Below are 17,883 nucleotides of genomic sequence, written 5' to 3'. Positions count from 1 at the left end.
ATATGTTTAATAATGGTGATAATGATGGACAAGTCTGTGAAATGTCTGTTGGCACAGCTGCTTGTATTTTCCACCAGGGTCACATGTAACAGGGTGACAACACAAATGAACAATTGGGAGAAAGTTGTTTCTTTTTTGGTAAAAAAAATGTCTGAATGAAAACCCCCTTTATATAATATGTCACCAGCACACCATGTACTTTTAGAGTGCAATCTCTTTTATTTTTATAGTTGAAGTAACAGAATAACTGCAAAGTTTTAAAACCTTTCAGGATTGCTTATTCATAACAAAAAGTAACACTCACTTGCATTATGCACAACTAAATGGAGTTATATTCCTCAAACCTAAGGTGTGCTGAAGACATATTGTATGAGAATTGCAAATAGGGTTGCCACCTTTTCTTCAAGCCAAACCCAAACACTTTAGCAGTGCACTGCATTTTTTTGTTGTAGTGGTGGGTATGATGGGGGCAGTATGTACAGGAGAGGAGTGCGGAGGGTAAATGGGTGCATTATTACAGGAGAGGAGTGCGGAGGGTATGATGGGGGCAGTATGTACAGGAGAGGAGTGTGAAGGGTATGACAGTGGATAGTATGTACAGGAGAGGAGTGTGGAGGGTATTATGGGTGCAGTATTACAGGAGAGGAGTGCAGAGGGTATGATCAGTGTGGTATCTACAGGAGAGGAGTGCAGACGGTATGATGGGGGCTGTATTACAGGAGAGGAGTGCGGAGGGTATGATGGGGGAAGTATGTACTGGAGAGGAGTGCGGGGGGGTATGGTGGGGGGCAGTATGTACAGGGGGAGTGCAGAGGTTATGATGGGTGCAGTAATTACAGGAGAGGCGTACAGAGGGTATGATGGTGGCAGTATTACAGGAGAGGAGTGTGGAGGGTATGATGGGGGCAGTATCTACAGGAGAGGAGTGCAGAGAGTATGATCGGGTCAGTATGTACAGGATAGGAAAGCGGAGGATATGATGGGGCAATAAGTACATGAGAGGAGTGCGAAGGGTATGATGGGGGCAGTATGAACAGGAGAGGAGTGTGAAGGGTATGACAGTGGACAGTATGTACAGGAGAGGAGTGTGGAGGGTATTATGGGTGCAGTATTACAGGAGAGGAGTGTGGAGGGTATGATCAGTGTGGTATCTACAGGAGAGGAGTGCAGAGGGTATGATGGGGGCTGTATTACAGGAGAGGAGTGCGGAGGGTATGATGGGGGCAGTATGTACTGGAGAGGAGTGCGGGGGGTATGGTGGGGGGCAGTATGTACAGGAGGAGTGCAGAGGGTATGATGGGTGCAGTAATTACAGGAGAGGCGTGCAGAGTGTATGATGATGGCAGTATTACAGGAGAGGAGTGTGGAGGGTATGATGGGGGCAGTATCTACAGGAGAGGAGTGTGGAGAGTATGATCGGGTCAGTATGTACAGGCTAGGAAAGCGGAGGATATGATGGGGCAATAAGTACATGAGAGGAGTGCAGAGGGTATGATGGGGGCAGTATTACATGAGAGGAGTGCGGAGGGTATGTTGGGGGCAGTATGTGCATGAGAGGAGTGCAGAGGGTATGATGGGGGCAGTATTACATGAGAGGAGTGCGGAGGGTATGTTGGGGGCAGTATGTGCAGGAGAGGAGTGTGGAGGGTATGATGGGGGCAGTATTACAGGAGAGGAGTGCGGAGGGTATGATGGGGGCAGTATGTGCAGGAGAGGAGTGTGGAGGGTATGACAGTGGCAGAATGGGAAGGGTTTCTTGCAGTGTCTATGGAGTGACCAGGGAGTGATGCTGGGAAGATAAGGGAAAGAAAAATGACCATGGAATGATGTCCCTCCGTTGGGGGGTAACACGCAGCTCTGAGTGATGTCTGTCAGCTGGATGTATGAAGTGGTCTGGGGGTGATGCAATGTGGGGGGGGTAGTGGTCAGATAGTGATGTCTGTAATCATAAAAAGCTATTGTGCTCATCCACTACTTTATACAACAGTACTACTCAATAAAACAACCTCCTGTTATAAGATGCCAGCCCCTAGCACTCTGTATGTCCAGATGATGTGAAGGTCATTTATAAAAAGATAAAAGATCAAAAAACATCTAGAGAAATTACATTAATGTGTTAAAACCTATAGGTAGTTTAGTTATTTGTTTAAGATTTACTTTATTCAAAAGCTTTGTGCCTAAGAAAGCAACTCAAAATGGGTTACTCTGGGGGAGATTTGCTAAAACTGGTGCACACAGAATCTGGTGCAGCTGTGCGTAAGTAATCAATTAACTTCTAACTTCAACTTGTTCAATTAAGCTTTGCCAATAAAACCTAGGAGCTGATTGGTTACTATGCAGAGCTGCTTACATAGCTGCTAGATCTTCATTGGTGGGAAACTAATTTAGCTACCTTTACCACTAGTTTAAGTGAACTATCCAACCATTTCTGTAACAAAGCAGAAGATACAGTAAGATTGCCACTTACAACTAAGTGGAATTTCTATGGTGATATACATCAAACCCTCCTTATCAGGGGCTAAGAAGCACATTATGACTTGACACGGCACACCAGAGATGGTTCTAAATCTCATCGCCTGGGTCTCAATAATTCAGTAATGGAGCCAGGGCCGGACTGACCATTCGGCCACTCGGACACTGCCAGAGGGCCCCAGGCCACTAGGGGGCCCCATCAGGGTTACCAGCCTCAGTAAAACCAGGGACAATATGTAAAAATCAGTGTTTTTTTTTTTACATCTGACTCTGAAATGTCCCTTACCCACATCCTTTCGGTCTAAAAATCCTGAGATTATAGCTGCCCCACCTCTCCAGTACCTTCTCAGCCAATAGAAACATGTCTGTGTATACTGTGTGATTGTATTCTGTGTGTGTATACTGTGTGATTGTATTCTGTGTGTGTATACTGTGTGGCCCCATAATCTCTGGTTGCCTGGGGGCCCCATAATCTCCTATTGCCCGGGGGCCCCATGAGTTGTCAGTCCGCCCCTGCATAGAGCAACAGCCTGCTGAGAGATATATCACCCAAATAAAGATTTTTTTTGTACTTGCCATATTCACCTGTTTAGATTTATTCTCATGTACATTGACCTAATTACTACAAGCTTTTACTGTCTCCTTTACAGTATATAACCAACCAACATAATCTGAGGAATTCAAAACCTTTCAATATTTGCAACTGCATATTCTTGTTATTTTCATACTTGCTTCAGGACTCTGAATCCAGCAGAGTACTATTAAAATGAATGGTAGAAAAGGTAAGGCGAAGGGAGCCCAGTTACATGACTTGTCAAAGTGGCCTCTCTTCCAATCACAGAGCTCCCCTATGCAGCATTAGGTGTAGAGATCTCTGCAAGATATTGTAGGCGCCATACTGCAGCCTACATTTTGTGAATGGGAAGTAAAATATACTCTAAAGTCAAGTGGAGAGTTCAGAGCAGTATCCGTCCTCCATTTTAAATTGGCCTTTTAATGTCTATTAACGGAACTTATGACAATCTATTTACCAAAATGGATTTCTGTTTTTGGACCGAAGTATATTTGATCATACTGCAGCCCAACACAGACACTCATTTGTATAACAGGAAACAAAATAGAAAATCAAGTGCAGGACCAAATAGAAAATCAAGTGCAGGACAGAACATCTCCGTGGACGAGTGGGGAGTGAACATAACTTTCAGTTCTTACCTGGGGACCAGATGGACCTGGAAAACCTGAACTTCCTGGAAAACCACGATCTCCCTATAAACAGAGTTTTAGGAGGTTAGACACAAACATAACAGTCTTTAACTTCTATACAATGTAATGTGCGATGCACTCATATAATAGATGATATGAAATGCTAGCCATCATTCTCAAGGTGCCCATGATACCAAGGTGACTCTAAACAGTAACAGGATGTGCAGACAGGCATCTGTCCTCCACACCTGAATCTGACTGCAGGTCAATAAATAAATACGAAGTCTATGGAGACGAAACACGTCAGGCGGAACTCCACTGCCGCCAACATATATACTTTTTACAAGCGCTCAAAACACTTTTAAAATGTAAGTGTGTTACTTTTTAATAAATTGTCGTTGCTATATGGAATTACGCTATATGGTCTTCTCTATCCTCTCCCACTATATTGGTTGATATTGGATCCCTGTGTGGAGACGGACCCCTTTTGAAAGCTGACACTTCTAAGCTCTTTTGACTCATAGAAAATACGTTCATTTATTATATTCGGTAAGCTCAAATCTTCATAGGTGGTGGGACTGTCACAGTAGCGATTGTGCGTCAACATACTTCTCTTCTTTGAGGTTTTGAAGAAACGCCCATATCCATCCACGTGGGATTTTGTTGCACGTTCAACTTTTTCACCTAAAGACTTTTTTTTCACATGCTTTATGCTTATCTATGTTGTATTAATTAGGCTCTCTGTGCAGGTTCATCACTAGTCCAGCTTCAGGTTTACATATGTGAAGTGTTAATATCTGCAAGGGTCATTAACCACTTACAGACCGTACCATTTTGCTGGCTTAAGACCAGACCACTTTTTGCGATTTGCCACTGCGTTGCTTTAACTGACAATCGCACTGTCGCGCGACGTGGCTCCCAAACAAAATCGATGTCCTTTTTTTCCCACAAATAGAGCTTTCTTTTAGTGGTATTTGATCACCTCTGCGTTTTTTATTTTTTGCGCTATAAACAAAAATAGAGCAACAATTTTTTTAAAAAAAAGCATTATTTTTTACTTTTTGTTATAATAGATATCCCCAAAAATATATAAAAAAACATTTTTTCCCAAAGTATAGGTCGATACGTATTCTTCTACATATTTTTGGTAAAAAAAAATCGCAATAAGCGATTATTGATTGGTTTGCACAAAAATTATAGCGTTTACAAAATAGGGGATAGTTTTATGGCATTTTTATTAATAATTTTTTTTTTTACTAGTAATGGCGGCGATCAGCGATTTTTATTGTGACTGCGACATTAGGGCAGACACATCGGACATTTTTGACACATTTTTGGGACCATTGTCATTTATACAGCAATCACTGCTATACAAATGCAGTGATTCCTGTGTAAATGACACTGGCAGTGAAGGGGTTAACCAGGGGGTGGCAGTGTAGGGGTTAAGTGTTCCTAGGGGCGTGTTACTAACTGTGGGGGGCTGGGCTTTGTTTTAGTGAACACTGATCTCTGCTCCAATCACATGGAGCAGAGATCAGCGTCACTTGTTGCTAGGCAGAACAGGGAGATGCTGTTTACAAAGGCATTTCCTCGTTCAGCCGCCCCGTGAGACGATCGTGGGTATGTCCATGGCGATCGAATCTGCGGGACCAGCGACTGGACTCACGGGGGTCCCGACCGGCATGCGAGCGCGCCGGCGCGCTCGCGATGGCAGGGCGGCATTTAAAATCGGACGTACCTGTACGCCAATATACCTGCCCGTGCCATTCTGCCCACGTACATCGGCGTGCGCTGGTCGGGAAGTGGTTAATGTGTATCACTAATTACACTGTATTTTTGAATTTGATATTATCACATCGTTTTGTAATTTTATTTGATATTTTTTTAGTATAGGTCACCAGTTCTCTACAGTATCATTTCATGTAGGTTTATATGTCTGGGGGTCCTGACATGTTCTAACCAGACTATCATCCTTGGCGCTACACTTTATATACCTAAATAACTAAATACTGTTGGCTCCATCTCATCAGGGGAAAGCAACAGTGATCTGTAGACCATCCAGCTGCTACTTGCTTCAATAGTCTTCTGCTAACAGTGTCTGTGGGTACCTTATAGACATGACACTGGTGTCTGGAGTGGACAAATATCAGCTCAAGTCCATGAGAACATATTGAAAAACATTTTCAGTTTCATATGAGAGTGAAGCTAATTTGTTCAAAAAGGGTTTGTGTCTTCTAATCCTAATAATGCCTATAGTGAGGTGAGTGAATAATGGTTCAACAAATAATGGAACCTCCTCCTGTGTAAAGGTCATATAAAGACCCAGACAGTTCATATAAAGATCCAAATGAAGGGGGGTAAACCAACAGCCTGATTATGTGGTCTTATTTAATGTAGCAAAGAACAGCACACAATGTGCAATAATCTTGAATCATAAGAAAATATTCACTCATTTGTTGGCCTTATCCACCTCTCCACACTTGTATTACTGCCTTAGTAACAACGCCATTCAGTATACTGTATACCTTCGATTGAGTGCTTCCGTCAGTATATCCCGCTTCCTCCAATCTGACTCCAATGTCTTACAAGCACAAAGCAAGACGACACTCGCTTAGCTGCTCAACATGGACTCATTTATTAGAACCAAAATGGCAAGTATTTATAATACAGTAGAAGACTAAAACCTAACATAATTAGCATGAGCTAATTATCTAAATCAACACTCAGACTAGTTGCCTGAGAGATAAGACTTTTCGGCTCCAAGCTCACTAACAATTCAATAAACATTACCATAAACATAAACACAGGGTTAATTAGCACAAACAACAATGTGTGAATACTCCTACAAGCCAGACTAGACTCATTTACACAACAGACAGGTGGCTGGAGTTCATGACATTAGCATCTAACAGTTTGTGTCCCAACAGCATGAGGCAACACACATTATATATACATATATACAGCATTGAATCTGACTAGAACAAATTATAGTGGGGTTCTCATTCACCCTGTGCCCCTTAAAATCCAGGGCCCATAATCAGTCGGCAAGAGGCTCGCATTCAGTCCTCTCAAAAAGCCTGTGTCCCGGGCTAGGTCTGTCACACCTTCCATTTCCCAATTATCAAGGTTAGCTATGACATCCCAGAATAACATCATTTCGCCTAATACCTTTGTTCCATTGCATCCTGGAATACCAGCAGGTCCGGGGGCTCCATCCTGACCTGGCAAACCCTGAAAAAGAAATGTAATGCTAAAAGTGAAATATTACCCACACAACAGCTTTTAACATTATCAATGGCAGGGTAATGTGTCCCGGGATCCTTAGCCCACTAAAAAGGTACACAGGACCAATTATAAGGCAGACAAAAAAGAGGAATAAGAAGTAAAGTAGAAAAGGGTTTTTGTTCTTACAGGCAATCCGGGTGATCCTGGAAATCCTGGCAGTCCTGGAGGTCCCTGTGTACAGAGTAGTGGAAATAAATCTGATTATTATTTCTACGCTTTTATTTAAACACAGTAAAGAATGATATTAGCTAATAATTTAGCTAGATTGGTGAAGGAAATGCAACAGTACATAAACTTAGATATGGCTGAAGGAAAGCCTCTGCATCTTGATGGGAAGGGAGAAATGCAGCGTCACGTGCAGCTTGCGGCACCGGGGTGACATCACGTCTCATGCATGTTCAACTGAGGTTAGGTTGTGAGAGAGCCAATTGATTAATGGACTGGTAATTGATGTTCATCCATCCATTTAACCTTGTAAAAAGTGATTTTAATGAATTAAACAAGACGTACTTTACTATGCAGGCTCTTTCTCCATATGTTTGTGCCTGAAAACACCCCAGGATTTGGTGTTTTCATCACCCCGCTCACCATACTAAGCCTAACAGACCCGCAACGCAGTACTGCTTGGGGGTCCATTGGATCTGGTGAGCTTAACCATAGGGGGGGGTTTGGGTTTGATCCTGTATGCACCTGTTTACAGCATCATATGTTGTTTTGTTTTTTAGCACAGCAAGTTCCTTTTTAAAGGAACTTGGGAAAGGAACTTATCAACTGAAAACTGCTATATGTTTTTTTGGACTTTCACTGGTCACATGCTTAATATTGATTTGCACTATTTCTAGCACAGAAGCACCTGTGAAAGGAACCTTCCAACTAGAAGTTTATACATATTTGCATGTGTTTTTTAAGCTTTTATTGGCTACATGCTTGATATATTTTTTGTTTCTTTTGGATTAATTTTGCACTTCATTTTGTATTTCATTTTATTCAGGCTGTTAGCGCTGTGGTACTTATACCCTTTTTTCCATGTTTTGACTTCTGTCTTCTGATTTAATCTGTTTTATAAAAGTCAGACAAAGTGCAATGGCTTCCTGTGCAACAGTTTGGAAATTGCTTGGTGAAGGGATATTTAGCTTAACCGCTTTCATTCTTTAAGAAATTCGGTTTCCATTTTGTGTCTCTAACATCCACTTCACAAATATATATGCTCTAGTTTTGCTAATCTAGTTTTGTTTCTCATGTTGCTTTGTTTTTTGGAAAGCACATGATTTTGAGGAATCACTAGTTTCACTTTTATTGTAGGCTGTACTTGTATATGATTAGATAATCTGTATGACACGTTCAAAGGGCGGTACTTTCTGAAAGCCCCCTTCAAATATTCACACCAAAGAATAAAGATTAGATTTGCTCGGAGAGACTTCGCTGTTTTGTGTCATTGTCTCAATGGGCTAATCTCCCAGGCCTGTGTGGGGATTGTACATCACACTTTAGCAGATATCGAAGGGGTTAAAAGACCACCTCTAGACAATCTACATTCCCTTCACTTGGGGCCCATTATTCTTTAAGGGCAATATTTCCTGTATGTGGTTCCTATCTAAAGCCTTGGTGCTTAACATGCTACCTGATTGCTCTCTGTACATTCTCTGCTAGGTGTCGGGCACCAAAGCGTCAGTTGCTTGTCAGACGATGAAAAACTCACTGCGTTTTAGCACCTATCACCGAAATAAAGAATTTACTGACAGGCAGATTGATCTCCGCCTGACAGTGCAAACAAAGTCCTGACCTCAGAGAGAAGGCGACATTGCTCTGCTTGGCCGTTTTTCCCTCTTTTAATTCGTAAAAGCCTTTATTGTAAAAGCCTTTATTGTAGTCCTGGCCTCATTGAGGAGAGAGAGATCAGTATGGCACTATGTGATTAAAATTGTATTAAACCCAACATCAAAAATGTTATATACTGCAGCTTATCAATCATTTGATGTGGTGGGTGCATTCGTTTTCTTTTTAAAAGCTTACCAATTTTTTGTTGTAATGGCTGTATCAGTATCTGATTTAGGTTTTCTATCTTTTATTTTAACCTGGTGATCCTGCTAGTGCATTAAACTTTCCTCTCCCCCCAGACTGACAATACTGCAGCCACCACTTGGGTTTAACAACACTGAACACATAAAAAAAAAAGGCTACACTTGACACTTTCTATAATTTTCAGATTGACCACCAGTGGCTTAAAGATTGTCCTACACCGGGTGAACCTGCTTTCCATAGCTGTTTAAAATTTACACATATATCTAGGGCTGAAACATCTAATCGATTAATCGACAACTAATCGATCACTATTTTCATAATCGATTAATCGGCCAGTAAAAAATGGGGTTAAAGTTAATGAGTCTGATGATATTTACCAGATTGACCGTTTAAAAGTATATATCTCCTCTAATAGTATATACACTATATACACTCTAATAGTATAAACACTATATCTCTCCTCTAATATTATATACAGTATATCTCTCCTCTAATGGTATATACAGTATATCTCTTCTAATGGTATATACAGTATATCTCTCCTAATAGTTTATACAGTATATCTCCTCTAATAGTTTATACAGTATATCTCCTCTAATAGTATATGCAGTATATTTCTCCTCTAATAGTATATACAGTATCTCTCCTCTAATAGTATATACAGTATATAGCCTATAATAGTATATATAGTATATAGCCTATAATAGTATATACAGTATATCTCTTCTAATAGTATATACAGTATCTCTCTCCTCTAATAGTATATACAGTATATATCCCCTCTAATATATACAGTATATCTCTTCTGTCTGTTATTCTCAGAGTGGATTAGACATTTTGCTCCCTAACCATATAGTTATTTATATTTACCACTGCATATAGAGATATTTAAGAATAAATTGCCTTTTTTTAAAACTTTACATATTAAATAAATTATACACCACACTTTTTTTTAAGGTTATTAACCGATTAATCGAAACAATAATTGGTCAACTAATCGATTATGAAAATAATCGTTAGTTGGGGCCCTACATATATCCCAAAGCATAATCTCAGGATAATATAGATTTTGTATATCACACACAGATATACAGCCCATTCCAGAAGAGAAATAAATATATACATATATATATATATACATAAATATATATACATAAATATATATATATATACATAAATATAAATATATATATATATATATATATATATATTACAAAATGTAGCTTTTAACTAGTCTAGTAATAAAGGGATTAAAGTAGAATGAGCTTTTTCAAATACACAGAATGATATTTCACATTGCAATGTCAGTAGTACAGGTCTACATTACATACTCTTATTCCTTTGGGGCCAATAGGTCCTTGCTGTCCATCATCACCCTAAAAAAGAAGGCATCAGAATGTGTTAGATGTTACCGATCATGACCTAGCTTGTTTTATTATTTATTCAAACTATATATACAATGCATGCTAATTATCCATTTTATTTATAAACTTGTTTATTTAACTTACTGGTATGATATGTTTCCTTATGTAAGATTGAGAAACAAAAAACACATTGTCATTAAATTATTACAAGTTCATTTTTTTTTCAGAATTTAATATGGATATTTAAAACATAATTAATGAATAACATTTTGACATTGAAATCTGTGCATGATATGGATGTTAAAATATGATTATTAAACAGCATTTTGACATTGAATCTAATACATGCTAGAAAGCAATGTAGGGCAATTAAAAGAAAATCAAAACTTTTTAAAGATGCCATGCAAAATAATAGAACTATCTGCAGTGATAAGAAATCAAAAAATGGGACAATGACAAAGTCAGTAGAGATGATTAACGGAGTGGAGACTGTTCACAAAGTCAATGTTAACGTAGCTTAATGATTAATGTAAAGCGGTATTTCCTTCAATCTTCCAAATATCTGCAGACAAAAACTCTGCTTTTTTTTTTTATTATTTCCGCTGCACATAAATGGGTATTCAAAGCTTAAAAAGACAAACCTTATCTACGAAGTTAAGTGAACATTGTCTTTGCTAAGCAAACAGTCTCTATTCCTATAATGAATCAATCCCATAGTTCTATAGTACTCTTTCAACATGATTGAAGACTGTACTGCCATCTTGTGGGAAACATCGTTACTGCACTTTAGAAATGGACTACACAGCACAACTGAACACGCATAGCACAGTGATGTACAGTACACCTACAGTTTAATAGGGATTGATGTAGGAGAGCTTTTTTGCTAAATTAAACCTTTCTGGAAGCTTTTAAAACAGTCCCGGTATACTATAATTCCTTTAAAATATATAAAAGCAATAAATGTTACCAAGGAATACAAGTATTAAAAAAGAGAATATATCACTTTGTTAAACTTATTTTTTCATAAGAAAGGCAAAGTCCACCCTGGGTTAACATTATAGAGACTTGACAAGGTGGGCAGAACATGTATTTATTTCTAAACATTCTTTAACTGCATGTCTGTCTCTGTGTGTTTACTAACCCCACTATCATGGAAATGCTAGATTACACACAAGTGCTGTAACATATAAAGCAGATAGCTGAACATGAGTAGTATCATCAGCTACAAGTGCTGGGGTTTGGACAGGCTTCATTTGGCATTTGACAATGTTATAATGGGGCAAAATAGTGACACTCATATTAGTTTTTTTTGAAAAGCATAAGGGGCTGAGTGCACTGGGTGACATAATGAACTGTAAAATTATGTAAAGCTGGATAAACAATAGTTCAATTTCATAAGTATCACAAAACTGCTTATGAGGGGTTATTTTATTTATTTATTTTTTCAAACTTTTGTAAAAATGTTAAATCCTGTGAAAACATGCAATCATATGGAAGATGCAAGTCCTGGGAACTGAGAAGGGGCTTCTGAGAAGCGGTCATGTCAGCCCTCACTGAAACTACAAATCCCATCATGTAAGAATCAGTGAACAGAATGGATGGGCATGTGAGTGAGACTGTGGGCATATCAAACGATGTATTTACAATGGACTGTTCAGGCCAGGAGTCCGAGACTCTTATGTGCACCAGCTGCAGCAACCAGGGATGTCATTACGCCTGCAATAGAGTGGGTAATATACAAAACCAGTGACCCGAGGATAGCACACACAGAACATCAATCTTACGAACTAGACAATAAATGGGCAGGGGACTTTTCTATAAGAAAAGGTTTGATTTCTTACTGCCAGGTTAAATGCATACTCAAACAAAAGGAAAGGTTTTAAATGTATGGGAGCAGCTTTCTCACATGTCTAATAAAATGTATGTCTGGAACTCTGCTTTAAAGTAAGCCTGTGCCCATAAAATGCACATTAAAGTAGTCACACATTTCAAACAAGCCGTAAAAGCACTTTAAAACAAGCCCACATTATCTCCGTATCTATAAGCATTGTAAAGAAACTCACTTTCAAAGTTAACAGCATTCTGTATTTTCAAAGTCACCAGTCCCCTAATGTAAACAATCATTAGAGCTGTTAAGACGCACTATGTTTTAGCATGTAGGCTGATGTTTCTTTGACGTCCGGTGAGCGTTGGTGCACCCCACACTGCACTCTTGTTTTGCAACTTTTTTGAAGTTGAATTTGAAGAGCATACTGCTTTATGGTTTAGGGTTTAGTGATACACAGGGGGAGATTTACTTAAAGTGGTTGTAAACCCTTACAAACCACTTTGGCCTACAGGTAAGCCTAGATTAAGGCTTACCTGTAGGTCCAAGAAATATTTGCCAAAAGACAGGCACCGCTGTCTAAGGCGCATGCGCCGTAGACAGCAGCGCGCAGGCGCACTGAGCGCGCCGCTGTTAATGGTGATGTGCCGCGAGTGGCAGCTCCCGTGCGCATGCGCGGGAGTGACGTCATCGCGGCTCAGTTGAATGACAGCGCCAGAGCAGCGAGACCCACCAAGAAGATGGATGCTCCGTACACAAGGGGACAGCGGTGACTTTGCTGGCTCCTGTGTCAGGTAAGTGACACATAATGGACTACTATGCGATGCATAGTAGTCCATTATGCTTTACCTTTGCAGGGAATCAAAGAGGAAGTAAACCCATCAGGGTTTACTTCCTCTTTAAACTGGTGCACTCAGAATCTGGCACAGTGCTGCATGGTAGCCAATCAACTTTTAACTTCACTTTGTTCAGTTAAGCTTTGGCAACAAAACCTGGAAGCTGATTAGTTTCTATTCAGAGTTGAACCAGTTTTTGTACTCTCCAGTCTTAGTAAATAACCCCCACAGTGTTGTGCGAGGTGCTGCACTGCAGGTAATTGTAGCAGGTCTGCATTTTCCACATGGCACTGCACTGCACATCACCACTCCATTGTGGTGTGAATGGGGGAAAAATTGCAAACAATTGTTTTCTATGTGTCCTTGTGATGACCAACTGGACCTTTTGTTGTGACCTTTAGGAAAGAATAAATTCATGTTAAAAGCCGCTATAGAGGTCTGGAATGGCTTGTTGTAAAGTTCTTTTACATTTTGTTAAGAATATGTAAATGATTTGTTGTCCATAGTCTGGCCACAGGTGCACTTGTTGGAAAAAGGAAAGGTTGCTTTAAAGCACACCTGACCCTATCCGACATGTTAAACCTGCTACCGGCTAAAAACTATACACATAAGAAACCTTTTGAAGCACCCTGGGGCACTCTCATATGCAAACGTTAAAAACAGAAATCCAAGCGCACAGACCAGAGGCCAAGTAAAAAGCCAAAAAGAAAAATTAAATGTAGCTGTGGCCGCTGCTGTCCAAAACTCATAGACAAATGAGGACAGAAGATATAATCAAAGGGGTGAACAGCGCTGATCAGCAGACATAAATAGGACCCTCAGAGGCAAAGTAAAAACTTTTTATACTTGTTAAAAAATAATAAAATGTTCATCAGCAGTCAATTGATGGTCATGCAGAGACTTGGATTAAAGGATTGAGAGTACCTGGAGGCTGGAGGTATGGATGACACAAGGGCTTAGGGAAACCCAGCACAAAGCCTCTGGACAAAGAACACAAAAGCACCGCTGATGGATGGCCCGTCCAGAACTGTAAGGCCAGGGGTCCAATGAAGGGAGAACCAAACTGCAGGCACAGGAACTGTTGGGGACAATATACAGCGGCCGCTCACACTGTGTACGAAGCCCGGAATTGATGTCACAGCCTGGCGGAAGTCACCCAAAGGAATCTGAAGAGTATGGGCAAACCTTGCTGCTGGAGCCAATTAGGAACTGTTGATGCCAAGGGAGCAAAGAGAGTCACACTTTGCCGACTGGAGACACTACATGTTATGGGGACATGCCCCTTCTTCAGGTTATCTGAAGAAGGGGTGTGTCTCCGAAACATGTTGTGTCTCCAGTGATACTAGGCTGTGACATCACTTCAGGGCTTCATACGCAGTGTGAGCGGCCGCTGTATACTGGCCCCAACACATCCTGCGCCTGCAGTTTGGTTCATCCTTCATCTGACCCCTGGCTTTATGGTTCTGGACGAGACCCCATCAGCGGTGCTCCTGTGTCATCCATGCGGCTCCAGCCTCCAGGTACTCTCAGTCCTTTAATCCAAGTCTCTGCATGACCATCAATTGACTGCTGTATGCCTTGGTGAACATTTGATTCTTTTTTTAACAAGAATAAAAAGTTTTTATTGATGTTGATTTTTATTGATCTGATGGTCCTATTCATGTCTGCTGATCACCAATGTTCACCCCTTTGACAATATCATATGCAAATGTCAATACTTCCTAGCATTATCAAGGTCTGACACACCATCCCTCACACCTTTCAACCAGCCCCTCCTTATGGTGGGCATCCTAAGTAGCCAAAAGGAAGATACTAAAGGTCAGTGGGGCAGACCAACTCGACACGCAAGAAACACCGGAAGTGGAAGTGGTGATGTCACTTCCACATTCCAGACTGGTCAGCATGGAGCTTCCTGTTTAGTGGACACTGCACAAAAGTGTGAATGGAATCAATACCTCCATGGCCGAGGGATCAATACCAGAGCCCGCAGAGCGGCATCAGAGCACCCCAGGATGTTATTATCTTTGATGGGCAACTCCACCTCATGATTTTTATAAGTTTTTATCTTACATAGAATACACTAAATACACCGAAACCAAACCAGTAGGATTTATTAAGTTGGCACCCCCCCCCCCCCCACTTTCTTTACAGAGTTCATTTTGTGTTCATCCAGGTAAGGGATATGCTGCGTTCAGTGGTTAACGGAACATACCACAAACCACTCACATAGAATTTCCTACTGAACTGGCCTGAGCACTGCCATTAGTGGCCTTAGCATTCCCAAATTACTAGAGGGCAAGTCAGTATATAATGCACCTTGTACTTCCGTACTGAACCAACCCACTAATATCCATATAAAACAAATGAAGGGTAATAATAAAGGCTATTAGTACCAGAATTTCTTGCTGACTTACCTTTAGACCCCGAGATCCAGGTGGTCCTTCAGGTCCTGGAAATCCAGGTAATCCAATCTGTCCTTCTAATCCAGGAAGCCCCCTCTCACCCTTTAAGAAATACAAATATCAATAGTTATTAAAGACTTAAAGAATTGCATAAAAAAAACATTAACATAGTCTACATATGGATTTGAATACTAAATATGAAGCATAACATTATAAAAAGGACCAAACACAAATGTACTTTTTCTTTACATATAATTAACACTTAAAAATAAAAAATAAATGTGCTAAGGGGTGAAATCCAAAAACCAGCATCTAGCACACCATTAGATACAAAAATGGTAAAATTAAATAAACCAAACATGCAGCGCTCACAAAATTAAATCAAAACAAAACTAATAACAGTCCTGTGTATCTATCATAAAATGCCCATGCCTACAAAAGAATTCCACTGTGAATTCTAGGAGAGATAATCTTCATATAAATCTCCACTTAATGTGGAAAACTCTAGGTGAAGAAAAACTCTCAGTGATCCCACACCAGTGCCCATATCAGAGTCTTACCGGAATAGTATGACCCTCAAAATGAGAAGTCATATAGCGCTTGAAGGTAATTAGCTCAAATCCTGTATATATGATGTCACTACTTCCCTCCATCAAACACTGGGCAAAATTATAAATGCAACACTTTTGTGTTTGCCCCTATTTGAACTTAAAGTGGTTGTAAACCCACATGAAAAAAAAAAAAGACCTGCAAGACAAAGGCATGATGAGCTAGTATGCATAGTTACTGATGGGTATCGTGGCTTCGGCGCTGTGATTGGCCGGAGCCGTGACTACGTCACTCCCACGCATGCGTGCGGGAGCCGCTGGTAACGGCACACTCACTGAAGCAAACGGCACGTACGCGCCATTGCTTCAGTGCACATGTGCCGATGACGTCGGTACATGCAGATACAGAGTATATCTCCTAAACTGTGCAGGTTTAGGAGATATCTGGGGGAAGCTACTGGTAAGCCTTATTATAGGCTTAACTGTAGCAAAAAGTGGATTGTAAGGGTTTACAATCACTTTACACATCTATGACATTTTCAATCAAACAAAAGGCCTATTTCTCTCAAATATTGTTCACAAATCTGTCTAAATCTGTGTTAGTGAGCATTTCTCCTTTGCCAAGATAATCCATCCACCTCACAGGTGTGGCATATCAAGATGCTGATTATTGCACAGGTGTGCCTTAGGCTGTCCACAATAAAAAGCCACTCTAAAATATGCAGTGCAATTGGCATGCTGACTGCAGGAATGTCCACCAGAGCTGTTGCCCTTAAATTGAATGCTCATTTCTTTACCATAAGCCATCTCCAAAGGCGATTCAGAGAATTTGGCAGTATATCCAACTGGCCTCACAACCGCAGACCGCAGCCCAGGACCTCCACATCCAGCATCTTCACCTCCAAGGTTGTCTGAGACCAACCACCCGGACAGCTGCTGCAACAATCGGTTTGCATTAAATGGTGTCTGGCACTTTGGAGAGGTGTTCTCTTCATGGATGAATCCCGCTTTTCACTGTACAGGGCAGGTGGCAGAGTATATGATGTAATATGGGTGAGCGGTTTGCTGATGTCAATGTTGTGGATCGAGTGGCTCATGGTGGCGGTGGAGTTATGGTATGGTCAGGTATATGCTATGGGCAACAAACACAGTTGCATTTTATTGATGGCATTTTGAATGCACAGACATACCGTGACAAGCTCCTGAGGCCCATTGTTATGCCATTCATCCACGGGGCCCCATGTTGCAAGGATCTGTACACAATTCACATAATCTATGTTGTCAGCTGTATAAGGAGCTTGGAGAGGAGGGGGTGAAGAAATAGCAGCACACTGATCTTCTCAGGGGTCACATCAGAAGTCTAAACAGTGCAGGAAAGGCAGGCTGTGCTCCCAGCACAGCCAGAAAAGTGACCACACTGGACTTGATGGGCGCTCGTGCCTAGTGTTATCAGTCTGAAATAGGAAAGCTGAGGGACTGGCTACACCACCCAGTATTTCACACAAAGAAAGCAATACAAAGAGATGTAACCGAAGTACATGATACAACATACACATATCAGAAATATGGAATGTTGGGGTAAATTAATGCTGAAACAGACAGAGAAGGAATTTGGATGAACTATGTTGTTTCAGTTATAAGTATATAGGAAAAATCTGTCATAAGGATTTCCGACTATCCTGTTATATATCCCATTATATTTGGCAAGGAATAAGGTCATATAAAATGTCAGTGTTACTATCACTTGTTCTGTCAAGCTTTCAATGATGAATGTCGAAATATTGTATAAATAAGTCCTGAAATGAGAGGAAATAGTCTGTGCACAACAATTAGGAAAAATATGAACCCGATTATAATAATAGCTGGCAGACTAGTGGAGGGGGTCTGAAGCTACAGTGCATGAGCAGCACCCTGCTTTATATGATA

General features: G+C 40.6%; 1 protein-coding gene across 2 annotated transcripts in view; it reads right to left on the bottom strand.

Annotated features, from left to right (window-relative positions):
* The window catches only part of COL4A5 (collagen type IV alpha 5 chain), a 221,796-nt gene that overhangs the window by 129,948 nt on the left and 73,965 nt on the right, over window positions 1–17,883 (bottom strand). For both annotated transcript variants that reach the window (XM_077478955.1, XM_077478950.1), the window contains exons 3-7: window positions 15,422–15,511; window positions 10,314–10,358; window positions 7,087–7,131; window positions 6,844–6,906; window positions 3,685–3,738 (exon numbers count right to left, since the gene is read on the bottom strand). In XM_077478955.1, coding sequence (XP_077335081.1) covers window positions 3,685–3,738; window positions 6,844–6,906; window positions 7,087–7,131; window positions 10,314–10,358; window positions 15,422–15,511 — 297 coding nt within the window. The remainder of the gene's footprint in view (window positions 1–3,684; window positions 3,739–6,843; window positions 6,907–7,086; window positions 7,132–10,313; window positions 10,359–15,421; window positions 15,512–17,883) is intronic.

The sequence above is a fragment of the Lithobates pipiens genome, unplaced genomic scaffold (assembly GCF_037356315.1).
Source record: "Lithobates pipiens isolate NorthernLeopardFrog02 unplaced genomic scaffold, aLitPip1_a1.2 Scaffold_1, whole genome shotgun sequence".
NCBI classification, from domain to species: domain Eukaryota; kingdom Metazoa; phylum Chordata; class Amphibia; order Anura; family Ranidae; genus Lithobates; species Lithobates pipiens.
This window is presented reverse-complemented; position numbering and strand designations above follow the sequence as displayed.